We start from the raw sequence: 17,768 nt of genomic DNA on the forward strand, positions 1-17,768 counted from the left end.
CCTGGCCAGATGAAGCCATCAGGACCACATCATCTGCAAAAAGCAGAGACCTAATCCTGCAGCCACCAAACCGGATCCCCTCAATGCCCTGACTGCGCCTAGAAATTCTGTCCATAAAAGTTATAAACAGACTCTGTGACAAAGGGCAGCCTTGGCGGAGTCCAACCCTCACTGGAAACGTGTCCGACTTACTGCCGGCAATGCGGACCAAGCTCTGACACTGATCATACAGGGAGCGGACCGCCACAATCAGACAGTCCGATACCCAAATGAAAGTTATTTTTCTTAAATATTTGCTTGAAACAGTCGATGTTCCTGCACAATTATTTGCACTTACATGTTTGTAGTAATAAATATTATAACATTTGAGCATTATGTTTGTGTTCAATTACAGTAAGTGTGGTCATCCTAAACATTCCTTCCACGTACATACAATCTATGGCATTTTTATGTCTTCTTTTTTGGGACCTGTACCACAATAATATCATACCGTGGCCTTAATACCTTGATAATATAGTGCCGTGAGATTTTTATGTTGTTACATCCCTAATTGATTCCCTTTTAAAAACCTATCTTCTGGAACGCAAACCTGCTGAGCACAAATCGATATACCGTATTTTCCGGACTATAGGGCGCATTTAAAATCCTTTTTCTCCCCTCAAAACTCGACAGTATGCCTTATAATCCGGTGTGCCTAATTTATGGAATAAGTTTGGTTGAGTTTACCAACCTCGAAGCTATTTTATTTGGTACATGGTGTAATTATAAGTGTGACCAGTAGATGGCAGTCAAACATAAGAGATAAGTGTAGGCTGCACTATGATGGCAATATGACTCAAGTAAACAACACCAACATTTTATATGTTCCATTGAAAATATAGAACATTACACACGGCGCTCAAAAATCTATCAAAATGTTTTAGTACGAATTTGGCAAGCTATGAAGCCGCACCGCTTGATGTGCTTCAACATACGAGTATTATTATGGTGTGTGTATAAGGTAAGACATTATCTGGCGTTTTGATTCGTAATATTATGCAAAAGCAACTTTTCTTACCTTCTGGTACCTGCAGATCTGTATTTGGGATCTGCTTAAGTCCTGAAAATGTGCGTGCGTCCACCTTTGCAGTCCGTGTCGATAGTCGATAAGCTTCTTCTTTTTCCCTATCTTCTTGTTATGGGACATTCATCCTCCGCTGTTGTCATTTCTAATATAAAGTAGTGTTAAGTGCTTACTTATATCTGTCAGTAAACTCGCCATGAAAGCGCTAAAACATACCGGTGTAGTGAGTTTACCATATTCACCCAAGGAACTTTAGTTATTAGAGAGTTCCGGTCGGACGTTTTTTCACGGGACATATTTCCGGCGTTGTTGTTTCCAGACGAGGAGATGCTGCTCCGTTATTGATATAAGTAACGTCTGAATGTCATTAAAACAGTTAGCTCCATCTTTTGACACTTCTTCCACTACCGTCCTTGCACGCTACACCGCTACAACAAAGATGACGGGGAGAAGACGCTGCCGAAGGTGAGCCACGTGAATAAGACCGGCCACAAAACGGCGCATCCGGAACCGACTGTCAGAAAGCGGCATGAAGATGATCTGTGAAACATAATCCATGCAACATTTTGACCAAAGAACCACCATTACATGTTATGGAAGTGTTTTCCAATTTAGAAAAAAATTACCATAATATGACGCCTTTAATGTGCCTATAATCCGGTGCGCTTTATATGTGAAAAAAGATCGAAAATAATTCATCTGCAGTGCACCTTATAATCCGGAAAATACGGTACTTGAAATTTAGGAAGACAAATCGATCTATTGATGAATCTTTCCACCCATAATGATCTTCGTGAGCAATATTACATCTAGGCTTCCCGGTGGCTGATACGAGGCCTTCGAGAGCGCTTTAATATAACCTTGGATACCATACTGTTCATTAAAGGAACAATGACATATGAAAGCTATGAGTGTAACGCTACACATAGAGCAAACACCTAAACACAGTCCCAGAAGGAATGTAAAACTAAAGCGGTGGAGAGTTTCAAGGATGGAAAGGAATGAATGAGGCCATGACTCACCAGTTTTTGAGGCTATCTCTGGCCTCGAGCTGAGCTCCCACCTCAAATGTTATCCCTCTTCTGTTAGGGGGCGTCTTACTCATACTGCCCACATCAAGGCTGTATTCCTGTACACACATACAAACACACACATCAACTAATGAACGCACCATTCAATAAACTACGACTACTGATAAATAATGACACCACTGAAAATTACGTTTAATCACTACCGCTGTATCCCAATTGAACAACTTGTGAGCTGCGTGTGGGAAATGATAGGACGGTGTCAAAGTACACAAGTTAGTTGATGCAACACAGCAAGGAGAAAACTAACACGCTAAGGTGAGCCAGGCCGGGTAATGATAATGAGATGAGTTACAAATTCAGGTTTAGGATCAGCGTTCCCTTCACCTTAAAATAACAAGTAAACTCCTTTAGTAATTAAACATGTCCAATGACTGGTGATCAGCAGTTAGAAAAATATGTTTTGGCAATTTTTTTTGTCATGCAGTCTCACAAACAAAAGAGCAGGCTTCCCTTTGTCTTATGAAAGGGAAATGATCAAGGATAGTCTTTTGTCATATAGAGAATAAACCATGCCCTGCCCATAATAGCGCCTCTGATGGGAGACATTCAGTAGACCAGTGTTTTTCAACCACTGTGCCACAGCACACTAGTGTACCGTGGTATATTGTCTGGTGTGCCGTGGGAGATGATGTCATTTCACGTAACTGGGTTAAAAATATTTTTTGCAAACCAGTAATTACAATCCGCAAATAATGTGCCTTTGTTGAGTGTCTGTGCTGTCTATAGAGTGTGGCAGAGTAACCGTGTAATACTCTTCCATATCAGTAGGTGGCAGCAGGTAGCTAATTGCTTTGTGGATGTCGGGAACATGGTTTGTCGTGATCACAATATGCAGACGACAGCGCGAGGCAGTGTGCAGGTAAAAAGGTATCCAATGCCCTCCATCCATCCATTTTCTACCGTTTGTCCCTTTCGGGGTCGCTGGAGCCTATCTCAGCTGCATTCGGGCGGAGACGAGTCGCCACCTCATTGCAGGGCCAACACAGACCAATTTAGTGTTGCCAATCATCCATCCATCCATCCATTTTCTACCGCTTGTTCCTTTTGGGGTCACGGGGTGTGCTGGAGCCTATCTCAGCTGCATTCGAACGGAAGGCGGGGTACACCCTGGACAAGTCGCCACCTCATCGCAGGGCCAACACAGATACACGGACAACATTCACACTCGTATTCACACACTAGGGCCAATTTAGTGTTGCCAATCAACCTATCCTTAAACCAAAAATAAACAAAAGGCGAGTGCCGCTAAGAAAAGGCATTGAAGCTTCGGGATGGCTATGCAAAAACGAAACTAAAACTGAACCGGCTGCAAAGTAACAAAAACAGAATGCTGGACGACAGCAAAGACTTACAGCGTGTGGAGCAGCAGACGGCGTCCACTGAGTATAGCCGTACATGACATGGCAATCAACAACAAAATAGGAGCGCAAGACAAGAACTAAAACAGTACACACAGGAAAACACCAAAAAACTCAAAATAAGTCACGGCGTGATGTGACAGGTCGTGACAGTACACCTACTTTTGAGACGAGCTACAGTGATGCATGGTTGGTTACGGTTTGAATTCATATCAAACAATTTTAAGGTTTTACTACTTACGTATACAATACTACACGGTCTAGCCTCATCATATCTTGCTGATTGTATTGTACCATATGTCCCAGCAAGAAATCTGCGTTCAAAGAACTCCGGCTTATTAGTGATTCCCAGAGCCCAAAAAAAGTCTGCGGGATATTGACATTTTCTATTCGGGCTCCAGTACTATGGAATGCCCTCCCGGTAACAGAGATGCTACCTCAGTAGAAGCATTTAAGTCCCATCTTAAAACTCATTTGTATACTCTCGCCTTTAAATAGACCTCCCTTTTTAGACCAGTTGATCTGCCGTTTCTTTTCTTTTCTGCCCCCCTCTCCCTTGTGGAAGGGGGGGGCACAGGTCCAGCGGCCATGGATGAAGTGCCGGCTGTCCAGAGTCGGGACCCGGGGTGGACCGCTCGCCTGTGCATCGGTTGGGGACATCTCTGCGCTGCTGACCTGTCTCCGCTCGGGATGGTCTCCTGCTGGCCCCACTATGGACTGGACTCTCACTATTATGTTGGATCCACTATGGACTGGACTTTCACAATATTATGCTAGACCCACTCGACGTCCATTGCATCCGGTCTCCCCGAGAGGGGGATCTGCGGTCCTCTCCAAGGTTTCTCATAGTCATTCAAATTGACATACCACTGGGTTGTGGTATATATCTCGAGATGTATATGTGCTTTGCTATGGAGGTTTTTTCCCACTACAGACTGGGCCCCCTTAGGAGCCCAGTCTAGATTGTATTTTTTTACTCATCCTTCCCCAGTGTTTTACCTTTTTCCCATCTTTTACGGGGCGCCTTATGGCGACCCATCAGCGTTCCTGTTCTGTAACCCTGTACACTGTTTGTTTTGTCCAATCTTGAACGGGTTTGTGCTGAAAACAAATTTTCGTTGTACTTGTGCAATGACAATAAAGACCTATCCTATCCTGTCGTCGTGGCTTGTGCAGCCCTTTGAGACACTTGTGATTTAGGGCTATATAAATAAACATTGATTGATTGATACTTTGAGACGAGCTACAGTGATGCATGGTTGGTTACAGTTTGAATTCATATCAAGCAATTGCGAGAACGACTTTTTACTGTCAATATCGGCTGCTGAGTTTCATTTTGTAATGTTTTCTGCAAGTGGTGTGCCTCTGGATTTTTTTCAATGAAAAAAAATGTGCCTCCGCTCAAAAAGAGGTTGAAAAACACTGCAGTAGACGGGATTGAGCCATCAAATAAATACATAATAAGAATGGCAATATCTTCCTCGGGGCCATAGATGGGCTTGGTTTGTGCAGACGCAGCAAGTGTCTTGCAGACCAAACCGGATATTCTCCACACACCACTCAGCCCACGTGGTTGCTGGTCACGTTCAGACACAATGGGAGGCAAAAGAAAGGCGGCGTTTGTCCCCTGACGACATTAGGGCAAAAAAACACACAGACTGTAAAAGAGGGAAATGCTACAATGGTGACCAAACTGCATGTGTTTTATAGACAGATCCCAGCTACATGCATTAAAAAACAAGCTAAAAAAGGAGGGAACCAACATTTATTCCATTGTATAAAATTGAAACAACATGTTTCGCAAACACCCCAAATAAAGGACACGCTTAAATATTTTAGTCCGTATATCTGTGTTGTTTTTGGTCGCATCATGCCAGGACGTCACACTTTATTGTCCTGTTTTATAACCGGTGGGCGGTGACACATTTGCTTACGGAAGGACAAAGAGCCAAGCGGATTGGTGGAGAGCGTCTGGTCCGCCTTGTCTGATTGGCCAAAAGAGCTGTCACTCATTTAAGCGCGCTGGGCCTCTCGCTAGGCCTTTACTTCTCCATACTTTTCTTACGGCGGGCGCCGCCGCGTGGGAACACAACAAAGCATTTAACTACTAAAGTGTCCACGCAGACAAGCCGTCCAAACGGCACCAACATGGGAGCCCGGCGAGGGGGGAAAAAACACACCAAATAGCCCGCGCAATTACCGCGGAACAACATTGTGTTGCCGACTTTGTCGCATTTGTTTTGAACTCCGAGAGCCGACATGCGGCATCCAGCCAGCTACGGTGTTGATGCGGCCACCAAAACGAGATTTCTGGTACATTATGAGCTCAAGAATACGATTTGGGCTTCTTACCCGTTCCCCAATCACGTTGTGTCCGGTTTTGGTGTAAAATAGGAGCCCGCAAAATCCTTCCAAGACCAGGAAACAACGCCTGCGCCTGTCTAGCCTCTCGGATCACGCAGTTGAATTTCTCTCGCTTGCATTCACCACCGGCGCGGGCTGCGTGGAGCTCTAGAGCGCATGCGTGTGCATCGGTCCCTGGCGTCATTCGCCAAGATATTTTTTTCTGACGACGATAAAATAAACACGTTTTTGTTTGTTTGTTTGTTTTTTGATGAATTTACTGTGTATTTTTGGTAATAAAACGCCCTCGAAGGGTTTTATTTTAAAAAAAATTATGCATTTAAATTTATCTCACACATACTTAGAGGACATCTTATGAACGTTAGTTCAAAATAGTCGCCAATATATTTTTTCTGACGACGATAAAATAAACAAGTTTTTTTTTTGTTTTTTTTAAGCATTTGGATTCATTTACTTTGTATTTGGTAATAAAACGCCCTCAAAGGCTTTTATTTTAATTTTTTTTACTGCATTTAAATTTATCCCACACACTTAGAGGACATCTTATGAACGTTAGTTCAAAATAGTCGCCAATATATTTTTTCTGACGACGATATAATAAATAAGTGTTTTTCTTTTTTTTTTTAATGCATTTTGATGAATTTACTGTGTATTTGGTAATAAAACGCCCTCGAAGGGTTTTTTTTTTTTTTTTTAAATGATGCATTTAAATTTATCTCACACATACTTAGAGGACATCTTATGAACATTAGTTCAAAATAGTCGCCAATATATTTTTTCTGACGACGATAAAATAAACAATTTTATTTTTTATTTTTTTTGTTGATGAATTTACTGTGTATTTGGTAATAAAACGCCCTCGAAGGGTTTTTTTATTTTTTTATGTTTAATGCATTTGAATTAATCTCACACATACTTAGAGGACATCTCATGAATGTTAGTTCAAAATAGTCGCCAATATATTTTTTCTGACGATGATAAAATAAACAAGTTTTTTTTTTTTTTTTTAATGCATTTTGATGAATTTACTGTGTATTTGGTAATAAAACGCCCTCGAATGGTTTTATTTAAATTTGAGTTTTTCTGCATTTAAATTTATCTCACCCATACTTAGAGGTCATCTTATAAACTTTAGTTCAAAATAGTCGCCAATATATTTTTTCTGACGACGATAAAATAAACAAGTATTTTTTTATTTTTTTATTTTTTATGAATTTGCTGTGTATTTGGTAATAAAACGCCCTCCAAGGGTTTTATTTAAAAAAAATGTATATGCATTTAAATTGATCTCACACATACTGAGATAGGCTCCAGCACCCCCCGCGACCCCGAAGGGAATAAGCGGTAGAAAATGGATGGATGGACATACTTAGAGGACATCTTATGAACGTTAGTTCAAAATAGTCGCCAATATATTTTTTCTGACGACGATAAAATAAACAAGTTTTTTTTTTGTTTTTTTTAAGCATTTGGATGAATTTACTTTGTATTTGGTAATAAAACGCCCTCAAAGGGTTTTATTTTAATTTTTTTACTGCATTTAAATTTATCCCACACATACTTAGAGGACATCTTATGAACGTTAGTTCAAAATAGTCGCCAATATATTTTTTCTGACGACGATAAAATAAACACGTTTTTCTTTTTTTTTATGCATTTTGATGAATTTACTGTGTATTTGGTAATAAAACGCCCTCGAAGGGTTTTATTTTAAAAACATTTTTATGCATTTAAATTTATCTCACCCATACTTAGAGGACATCTTATGAACGTTAGTTCAAAATAGTCGCCAATATATTTTTTCTGACAACGATATAATAAATAAGTGTTTTTCTTTTTTTTTTTAATGCATTTTGATGAATTTACTGTGTATTTGGTAATAAAACGCCCTCGAAGGGTTTTATTTTTAAAAAAAATTATGCATTTAAATTTATCTCACACATACTTAGAGGACATCTTATGAACGTTAGTTCAAAATAGTCGCCAATATATTTTTTCTGACGACGATAAAATAAACGATTTTATTTTTTATTTTTTTTGTTGATGAATTTAATGTGTATTTGGTAATAGAACGCCCTCGAAGGGTTTTTTATTTTTTATGTTTAATGCATTTGAATTAATCTCACACATACTTAGAGGACATCTCATGAATGTTAGTTCAAAAATAGTCGCCAATATATTTTTTTCTGACGACGATAAAATAAACAAGTATTTTTTTATTTTTTTTATTTTTTATGAATTTACTGTGTATTTGGTAATAAATGCCCTCCAAGGGTTTTATTAAAAAAAAATGTTTATGCATTTAAATTTATCTCACACATACTTAGAGGACATCTTATAAACGTTAGTTCAAAATAGTCGCCAATATATTTTTTCTGACGACGATAAAATAAAAAAGTTGTTTTTGTTTGTTTGTTTTTTGATGAATTTACTGTGTATTTTGGTAATAAACAGCCCTCGAAGGGTTTTATTTTAATTTTTTTTATGCATTTAAATTGATCTCAAACATACTTAGAGGACATCTTATGAACGTTAGTTCAAAATAGTCGCCAAGATATTTTTTCTGACGACGATAAAATAAACAAGTTTTTCTTTTTTCTATTTTTATTCATTTTGATGAATTTACTGTGTATTTGGTAATAAAACGTCCTCGGAGGGTTTTATTTAATTTTTTTTTAATGCATTTAAATTGATCTCACACATACTTAGAGGACATCTTATGAACGTTAGTTCAAAATAGTCGCCAATATATTTTTTCTGACGACGATAAAATAAACAATTTTTATTTTATTTTATATTTTTTTATGCATTTTGATGAATTTACTGTTTATTTGGTAATAAAAAGCCCTCAAAGGGTTTTTTTGTTTTTGTTTTTTCTATGCATTTAAATTTATCCCACACATACTTAGAGGACATCTTATGAACGTTAGTTCAAAATAGTCGCCAATATATTTTTTCTGACGACGATAAAATAAACAAGTTTTTTTCTTTTTTTCTTTTTTGCATTTTGATGAATTTACTGTGTATTTGGTAATAAAACGCCCTCGAAGGGTTTTGTTTTAAATTTTTTTAATGCATTTAAATTTATCTCATACATACTTAGAGGACACCTTATGAACTTTAGTTCAAAATAGTCGCCAATATATTTTTTCTGACGACGATAAAATAAACACGTTTTTCTTTTTTTTATGCATTTTGATGAATTTACTGTGTATTTGGTAATAAAATGCCCTCGAAGGGTTTTATTTAAAAAAAAAAAATGTATGCATTTAAATTGATCTCACACATACTTAGAGAACATCTTATGAACGTTAGTTCAAAATAGTCGCCAATATATTTTTTCTGACGACGATAAAATAAACAATTGTTTTTCTTTTTTTTTAATGCATTTTGATGAATTTACTGTGTATTTGGTAATAATAAGCCCTCGAAGGGTTTTATTAAAAAAAAATTATTATGCATTTAAATTTATCTCACACATACTTAGAGGACATCTTAAGAACGTTAGTTCAAAATAGTCGGCAAGATATTTTTTCTGACGACGAAAAAAGAAACAAGTTTTTAAAAAAATTTTTTTTTAATGCATTTTGATGAATTTACTGTGTATTTGGTAATAAAGCGGGTTTTATTTGAATTTTTTTTATGCATTTACATTTATCCCACACATACTTAGAGGACATATCTTATGAACATTAGTTCAAAATAGATTTAATATACATATTATGAAATTTGCTTTGTTTAAAACATGCTTGGATTTAAACAATGCAATATAATTATCAACAGTCAGATTATCATACATTGATATACGACTGTCGAATACAGTAGTACGCGGGCTCCCTCTAGTGGTACGTCAAAGAATGACTCATTCAATATTGTAATGACGTGACTCGAGCCGTTATGAAAATGTTTATCGGCCTTCAATGGAAGTCGTTACAGTCCGACTACTATAGGCCGTAATCAACACGAAAACAAACAATTAGGACACAACAGAACCGTCATTTATCACTCAACACGCATGGGAACCGGATGTTCCTCAAATTACTTCCGCCCGTTCCCAGCCTCCCAGCCAATCAACACACAGAACAGACGAACATTGACAATGACAAAATTAAAACAATGCATTTTTATATTTATTTCAGTACAATGTTTATTCAACTTTTATGTGCTATTTTTTTTTTTTCAATCAATCAATCAAAGTTTATTTATATAGCCCTTAATCACAAGTGTCTCAAAGGGCTGCACAAACCACAACGACATATTTTGTATTCATTATTCAAGTACAATGTTTTATTTTCCTATATTCAAACACAGTGTTACTGTTCAATCTGTGTGTAATGTTACCGTGGCCAAAAATATTAAATATACTTAAACAAAACCTCTGCCTTGTTTTTAATGAATACCTAGGCCTACTGTGCTACTGTATTTAATGTCGGTCATTATGGTGGTACTTGGAGAGACACGTTTTTTTCTGAGGTTGGACTTAGTGAAAAAAGTTGAACAACCACTGGTCTAATATGAACAAAAATAGAACAGGCCAACTTATGTTTGGGCCGTGTTATTTAAAAAAAAAAAAAAAAAGTTAACAAAAGATGGGAGCTGATCCATTTCGGTAACGTGCTGTTTAGAACATTGCATTGTTTGGCAACGTCTAATTTGAGATGTTTACCAAGAATCAATGTCATTCATTTAGTGATTAAAAAAATGAATCAAATCCAGACGTACATATTTATATACAGTCGTGGTCAAAAGTTTAGATATATTTGTAAAGGACATAAAATGTCATGGCTGTCTTGAGTTTCCAATAATTTCTACAACTCTTACTTTTTTGTGATAGAGTGATTGGAGCACATACTTGTTGGTCACAAAAAAACATTCATGAAATGTGGTTCTTCTATGAATGTATTATGGGTCTACTGAAAATGTGACCAAATCTGCTGGGTCAAAAGTATACTTACAACAATGTTAATATTTGGTTACATCTCCCTTGGCAAGTTTCACTGCAATAAGGCACTTTTGGTAGCCATCCATGATAATGTCAATGAGGGATTTTTAATCACTGCTATGTTGAAATTGTAACTATTGATACTGTTGTTAATATTCATTTTTGTTTCACTACTTTTGGATTGTTCTGTGTCGTGTTTGTGTCTCCTCTCAATTGCTCTGTTTATTGCAGTTCTGAGTGTTGCTGGGTTGGTTTTGGTTTTGGAATTGGATTGCATTGTTATGGTATTGCTGTGTATTGTTATGTTGGATTGATTAATTTTAAAAAATAAAAAATGTTTAAAAAAAAATAAAAAAATAAAAGTTTTAAAAATGGGAATCGATTCTGAATCGCACGTGAGAATCGCGATTCGAATTCGAATCGATTTTTCCCCACTCCCCTAGTATATATATATATATATATACATATATATATATACACACACACATATATATTTATATATATATATATACACACACACATATATGTGTCATGGGCTAGCTCCCCATGATGGCAGTCCCCAACGCTGATTCAGCTAATTGGAGACACCCGCAAAATGCTACGAAAAGTAAACAAAGGAAAATACCCCTAGAGCCTGCGAGAGCGGGGGCGCAAGATGGCTCATTGGCTGACAACACGGTTACTGACCTAGGAACGGAAATCACTATGAACAAGGAGAGCACAACACACGAGACAGCAACAACAGCAGTGGGACACAAGCTTCAGGTGTGCATCTGTGGTTGGAACAAAGTAACATCAACGATGGGCTTAAAGATCCATCAAGGGAGGAAAAGGTGCCTGAGAGAGCAGAGACAAGGGCCTCGCATTGATCAATACTTGTTACGAAGTAATCAGTCAAGTCAGTCGAGTGAAGCACAGCGACGGGACACAAACCAAAGTTCGCAGAGCATCAGCACCCCTGTATCTGAAGAAGGTAATACAAGCACAGACATGCTGGTGGAGGAGCCCACACAACCACAAAGACCTCCAATGAAGAGAAAGATCAAAGGGCACAAACCTGGCGTAAAGTGGCCCAAATCTGTTGACAAGAAAGAATGGGAGACAATCAACAGGGACCTTACAGAAATCCTGGAGCAACAAACAGGCACAGCAGAGGGAAAGATCGAAAGGATGGGCGACATTATTTACAACTACGGACAAGAACGTTTTGGAGTGAGCAAAGGTAGAAGTGGAAAGAATCTACCACCGCCAGCTAAATCCAGGAGGCAGCAGGAGATCGACAGGCTTATCAGAGAGAGGAGGCAGATAAGAAAGCTATGGAGAAAAGCAGACGACGCTGAGAGGGAAGGTCTCATGCTACTCCAAGCAGACATCAAGAGCCGGCTAGCAGCCTTGCGGAGAGCGGAAAACTTGAGGAAGCTTCGCAAGAAGAAAGAACACACAAGAACTCGTTTCTATAAAGACCCCTTCAAGTTTGTCAAAGACCTCTTCACAAAGGAAAAAAGCGGAACTTTGAAAACATCAAAGCAGGAACTGGAGCAACACCTGGAAAAGATTCACCACGACTCAAAAAGGCAGGAGCATATAGTCATCCCACCTGACATCCCGCCAATTCAACCACCTGTATTCAACCTGGACACTAGCCCTCCGAAATGGAAAGAAGTAGAGAACACAGTCCGACGAGCAAGAGCAGCATCGGCTCCGGGACCTAACGGAGTACCATATAAGCTCTACAAGAACGCACCGGATGTACTACGCTTTCTGTGGAAACTCATGAGGGTAGTGTGGCAGAAGCAAGTAATACTCAAGGCTTGGCGAAGGGCTGGTGGTGTGCTAATACCTAAAGAAAAGGATGCATCGGAAATCAGCCAGTTCAGACTGTCTTCTCAATGTTGAGGGGAAAATCTTTTTCAGCGTGGTGTCTCAGAGGCTGTCCACATACCTGGTAAAGAACAAATACATTGATACATCTGTACAGAAAGCTGGAATTCCAGGATTCTCTGGCTGCCTAGAACATACAAGCATGATCTGGCATCAGATCCAAGCAGCCAAGAAGGATAAGAGAGATCTTCATGTAACCTTCCTCGACCTGGCCAATGCATTTGGCTCAGTTCCCCATGAACTTCTCTGGGAATCTTTTAGCTTCTTCCTTGTACCAGAACCCATCACCACACTGGTCAAGAACTACTTCCAAGACCTGCAGCTGTGCTTCACAACAGCCAACTTTACTACAACATGGCAGCGCTTGGAAGTAGGCATCATGGCAGGCTGCACAGTTTCACCCCTGATTTTCACAATGGCCATGGAAGTCATCATGAGGGCCTCAAGGTGGGTGGTGGGTGGTGAACGAACCAGGGCTGGGCTCCGTCTTCCACCTATCAGGGCTTACATGGACGACATGACAACACTAACCACTACTGCAGCATGCACTAAGCGTCTACTTGGAAAGCTGCAGGAGAACATTGAGTGGGCCCGAATGAAATTCAAGCCTAGTAAATCTCGAAGCATCTCCATAATCAAGGGGGTGCTGAGAGATACAAGGTTCTACATCGGCAAAGACCCTATTCCAACAGTGTCTGAGCAGCCTGTCAAAAGCCTGGGCAGATGGTACAATGCAAGCCTCAAGGACAAACAACAAATAGAACAACTAAGGCAAGAGATCGCGAAGAGCCTGGATAACATAGACAAGACTCTACTGCCAGGGAAACTGAAGCTTTGGTGCCTACAATTTGGACTCCTCCCCCGGACAATGTGGCCACTCACTGTGTATGAAGTTCCAGTAACCACTGTGGAGAAGATGGAGCGAACCATCACTTCATATGCAAAAAAGTGGCTATGGCATTCCACAATGTCTAAGTAACATCGGCCTCTACGGCAAAGGGATCCTGGAGCTACCTCTCACTAGTCTAACTGAGGAATACAAGTGTTCTAAAGTTAGACTCCAGATGACACTGAAGGACTCCAGAGACAAGACCATTAGCACTGTTGCACCGCCCCTAGTAACTGGGCGGAAGTGGACACCATCCGATGCGGTGCAGCAAACTACAGCAGCCCTGAGGCACAGAGACATCGTGGGAAAGGTCCAACAGGGAAGAGGAGGCTTTGGCCTGACTGCAAGAGAACCATCCTGGAAAAATGCTACAACATCAGAGCGGAGGACGCTGGTGGTGGAGGAGGTGCGTCGCCAGGAGGAGGTCTTAAGGAGTGCGAAGGCTGTCTCTCTTGCCAAACAGGGGCAATGGATGCAGTGGGAAGGAGTGGAGAGGAGAAAGATAAGCTGGAAGGAGCTATGGCAGATGGAAGCAAGTAAAATCAGCTTTATCATCAGAGCAACGTATGATGTGCTCCCATCACCAAAGAATCTCCATCAGTAGTATGGCGAGGATCCAATCTGTGCCTTCTGCCCAACTCCAGCAACCCTCAGACACATCATGACAGGATGTAAGACGAGCCTCACGCAGGGGAGATACACCTGGCGACACAACCAGGTCCTCAAGAGCTTGGCATCAGCCCTGGAGAGCATGCGTGGTGCCGTCAACTCCTTGCCACCAAGAGTATCCAATCCCATGAAGACAACAATGTTTGTCCGAGAGGGCGGGAAAACACCCAAACAGCTTTCCACCAGACCAGAAGCAGGACACCTATACAGGGCCCGCGACTGGAAGATGCTGGCAGACATCGGCAAACAACTGGTTTTCCCACCTGAGATTGCTTCTACCAACCTCAGGCCAGACTTGGTGCTCTGGTCCCCTTCGGTGAAGACTGCTTACGTCCTAGAGCTCACAGTCCCATGGGAGAACTCTGTGGAGGAGGCCTATGAACGTAAGAAGCTGCGCTACTCAGAGCTAGCAGAAGAAGCGAGGCAGCGTGGCTGGAACACCAAAGTCTATCCAGTTGAAGTAGGATGCAGAGGATTTGTGGCGTCGTCTACCATCAGACTGCTGAGGGAACTCGGCAGCCACGGTCAGGCCCTGCGGAGGACCATCAGAGCAGTCTCAGAGGCAGCCGAAAGAAGCAGCCAGTGGATTTGGCTCAAGCGGAAGGACCCCAGTTGGGCCCTAAAAACAGCAGTATAACAGGGTGAATTTCAGGAACAGTTGAGCACGGGACACAAGCTGAGGACTGATCATCCTTCGGCGGGCCACCTTTGTGGAGGGTGTATAGTGTTTGAAGGCCGAAACACCCAATGATGCAAGGGCACACTACTGAAGATGTGTCGCTTGTCCAATTGTCCTGGAATTTAACCCTGACCAAGTCTCATATCCCATACAACTCACAAGAACACCCCACCCCCCACACCCCCATTTTGTCTGTCTACCACTCTCAACAACAAGGACATCTCGAGTGAGTACTCTCCACATTTGGCACAAGGGACTGTTCAACATCTCGTCCTGTGTTTTTTGATTCTGATATACACACACACATATGTGTGTATATATATATATATATACACACACACACATGTGTGTATATATAAATATATACACACATATATATATATATATATACACACACACACACATTTATATATATATATATATACACACATTTATATATACACATATATATACATATACACACATATACATACATACTGTACACAAATATATATTTACATATGTATATAAATATATGTCTATTAATATATGTATATAAAATATGTATATATATATATATATATATATATATATATATATATATATACATACATACATATATACATATATATAAATAAAACTGTTGTAAGGTTCAATGGTGTTGATCCATATTCTCAACTACTGCATCAAAAACAGACAATGTAGAATTGAACAAAGCTTTATTTATTGACAATTGCTCCATTTATACAAGGTACACACACGGTGAGTGGTTTGAGTCAGTCCTATGTCCAAAAGGCAGGTGTTTACAGCAGAACAAAAACAACAAAATGACAAAAACAATTGCTTTTTGAAGCCACTCTCCCCCCTTTATCCTTCATTTGAATACACCTGTAGTAGTGTTAATACTATTTACACTCTGTATTTACAATGGGAAAAAAAATCAGAGAGGACTCGCTAAGCTTCATCTACATTCTCAGTTGACAAATTTTTTTTTTTTTAATACAGTTACCACTTCCCGCACCAATTTTTTAAATTTTTTTTTTTACAAGACCTGAGCCACAAAACATACAGACCACAAAGAATATAGCACACAAATCCAACTCAAACAAATAATTGTAAGCTCCCACGTCACAAAGACACAATGCTGTAAATACACACATCTGTCCAACAAAATCAAAGCGCTTACAAATGTGTTTTGTTAAGAAAATCCGCAATATAAATAGCTTTCTTTGTATTTTCCCCTGTATGCGCTCTGAAATGTACATACACTCTGCTCAAAATCTTGCACAATAAAAGACCAGTGATCGGATGAACTACTTCGGAGCAACAAATGCACATTATTATTAAGACATCTGTATAGATGTTTTTCTCTTCATAATACTTCTATATGCTGCATGAGTCTCACTTTGTTGAGCTTAGTATGACCTGCCTACTTAGGGTAAGAAATATATATTGTATACTTTAGTGTCATTTGACGATTTGTTTTCCTTTTACTCTCCAGGCCAGTTGTCACGTCAAGAAGAGTTTCCAGTGTTTACATAGCGACACTGAGTCTGCATGACTGCGCAGGGAGGGAGGAGTGGTGTGGGTCTACACCACCCCTTCGATGAAAGTGGTGTCCAGGTGAACTATAAGCATTCTCAGGAAGGACATCTCTTTGCGTGTATTCTCAAAGATAATCCGCGGGTCGTCCGACTGGCACCGGAGACAGTTTGGGGCCATCACCATCGCCAGATTGTTCACGTCCATTTTGGTTATAGCCACGTTAGAAGGTTGAGCAAACACCTGTAATGATGCCAGAAAGAAAACAATGAGACGACTAAGATCATATATAGAGATATCTGGTAATATCGGGCTGCCGATATTATCGGCCGATAAATGCTTTAAAAATGTAGTATCGGAAATTATCGGTATCGGTTTCAAAAAGTAAAATGTATGACTTTTTAAAACGCCGCTGCGTACACGGACGTAGGGAGAAGTACAGAGCGCCAATAAACCTTAAAGGCACTGCCTTTGCGTGCCGGCCCAGTCACATAATATCTACGGCTTTTCACTCACACAAGTCAATGCAAGGCATACTTGGTCAACAGCCATACAGGTCACACTGAGGGTGGCCTTATAAACAACTTTAACACTGTTACAAATATGCGCCACACTGTTGCAAAGATAGGTCAACATAACTCAAGGTGTGGCTGCTCATGTTGACCTATCTTTGCAACAGCTAGCATGGTATAAGATGGACACAATAGTGTCCCACATTGTTCCCTTGCTCTCTGTCTCGCCTACAAAACCAAAGAACTTAGGTACAATGATAAGACACGGCGTAGCTGCCAAACATTACACCGACACCCAAATACCACATTTTCAATTGTTTAGGTTTAGCCCATGGTTATGTTAAACACATAACTATGGGCTGCACTTTAGACACCTGTAGGCTACGAGGAGCTAGCAGCTACACAACAGCTGAGCTAAAACAACACATTACACATTACATACACATAGTCGTCAAGACAGAAGTCTGATAGAAAGTATTCAGTAACAAACGTGTCTGCATCATTCAACTTTCTACAACATGAGCTTGACTTAATGAATTATTGGGGCCACCAGGTGTGGTAAAATTTCAAAATACTATTGCTAAAGCATCCGCCATAAGGGTAGTATTTTTCTAGTATTGGTGACAATATAAATATAAGCATATTTTGTTACTTTCACCATATTGAATAAGTTACATAAAAGTTAGGGTTCAGATGAGTTTGAGTTAATTGTGATATTGCTAAGGGGTCCCCTACCCTAACACCACCCCCCAGTGGACCATAGAGGCTGAAGAGACAATCATTGACCTCAAACATGACC

The 17,768-nt window shown here is 39.9% G+C and overlaps 2 protein-coding genes across 4 annotated transcripts in view; both read right to left on the reverse strand.

Annotated features, from left to right (window-relative positions):
• phf20a (PHD finger protein 20, a) overlaps positions 1-6,021 on the reverse strand; it is a 30,188-nt gene extending 24,167 nt beyond the window's left edge. For both annotated transcript variants that reach the window (XM_062046550.1, XM_062046542.1), the window contains exons 1-2: positions 5,865-6,021; positions 2,086-2,192 (exon numbers count right to left, since the gene is read on the reverse strand). In XM_062046550.1, the coding sequence (XP_061902534.1) occupies positions 2,086-2,168 (83 nt within the window). In that variant the 5' untranslated portion in view covers positions 2,169-2,192; positions 5,865-6,021. The remainder of the gene's footprint in view (positions 1-2,085; positions 2,193-5,864) is intronic.
• Positions 6,022-15,625: 9,604 nt separating this feature from the next.
• arhgap46a (Rho GTPase activating protein 46a) overlaps positions 15,626-17,768 on the reverse strand; it is a 99,156-nt gene continuing 97,013 nt past the window's right edge. For both annotated transcript variants that reach the window (XM_062046570.1, XM_062046562.1), the window contains exon 10: positions 15,626-16,700. In XM_062046570.1, coding sequence (XP_061902554.1) covers positions 16,506-16,700 — 195 coding nt within the window. In that variant the 3' untranslated portion in view covers positions 15,626-16,505. The remainder of the gene's footprint in view (positions 16,701-17,768) is intronic.

Source organism: Entelurus aequoreus, linkage group LG01 (assembly GCF_033978785.1).
Source record: "Entelurus aequoreus isolate RoL-2023_Sb linkage group LG01, RoL_Eaeq_v1.1, whole genome shotgun sequence".
In the NCBI taxonomy this organism is placed as follows: domain Eukaryota; kingdom Metazoa; phylum Chordata; class Actinopteri; order Syngnathiformes; family Syngnathidae; genus Entelurus; species Entelurus aequoreus.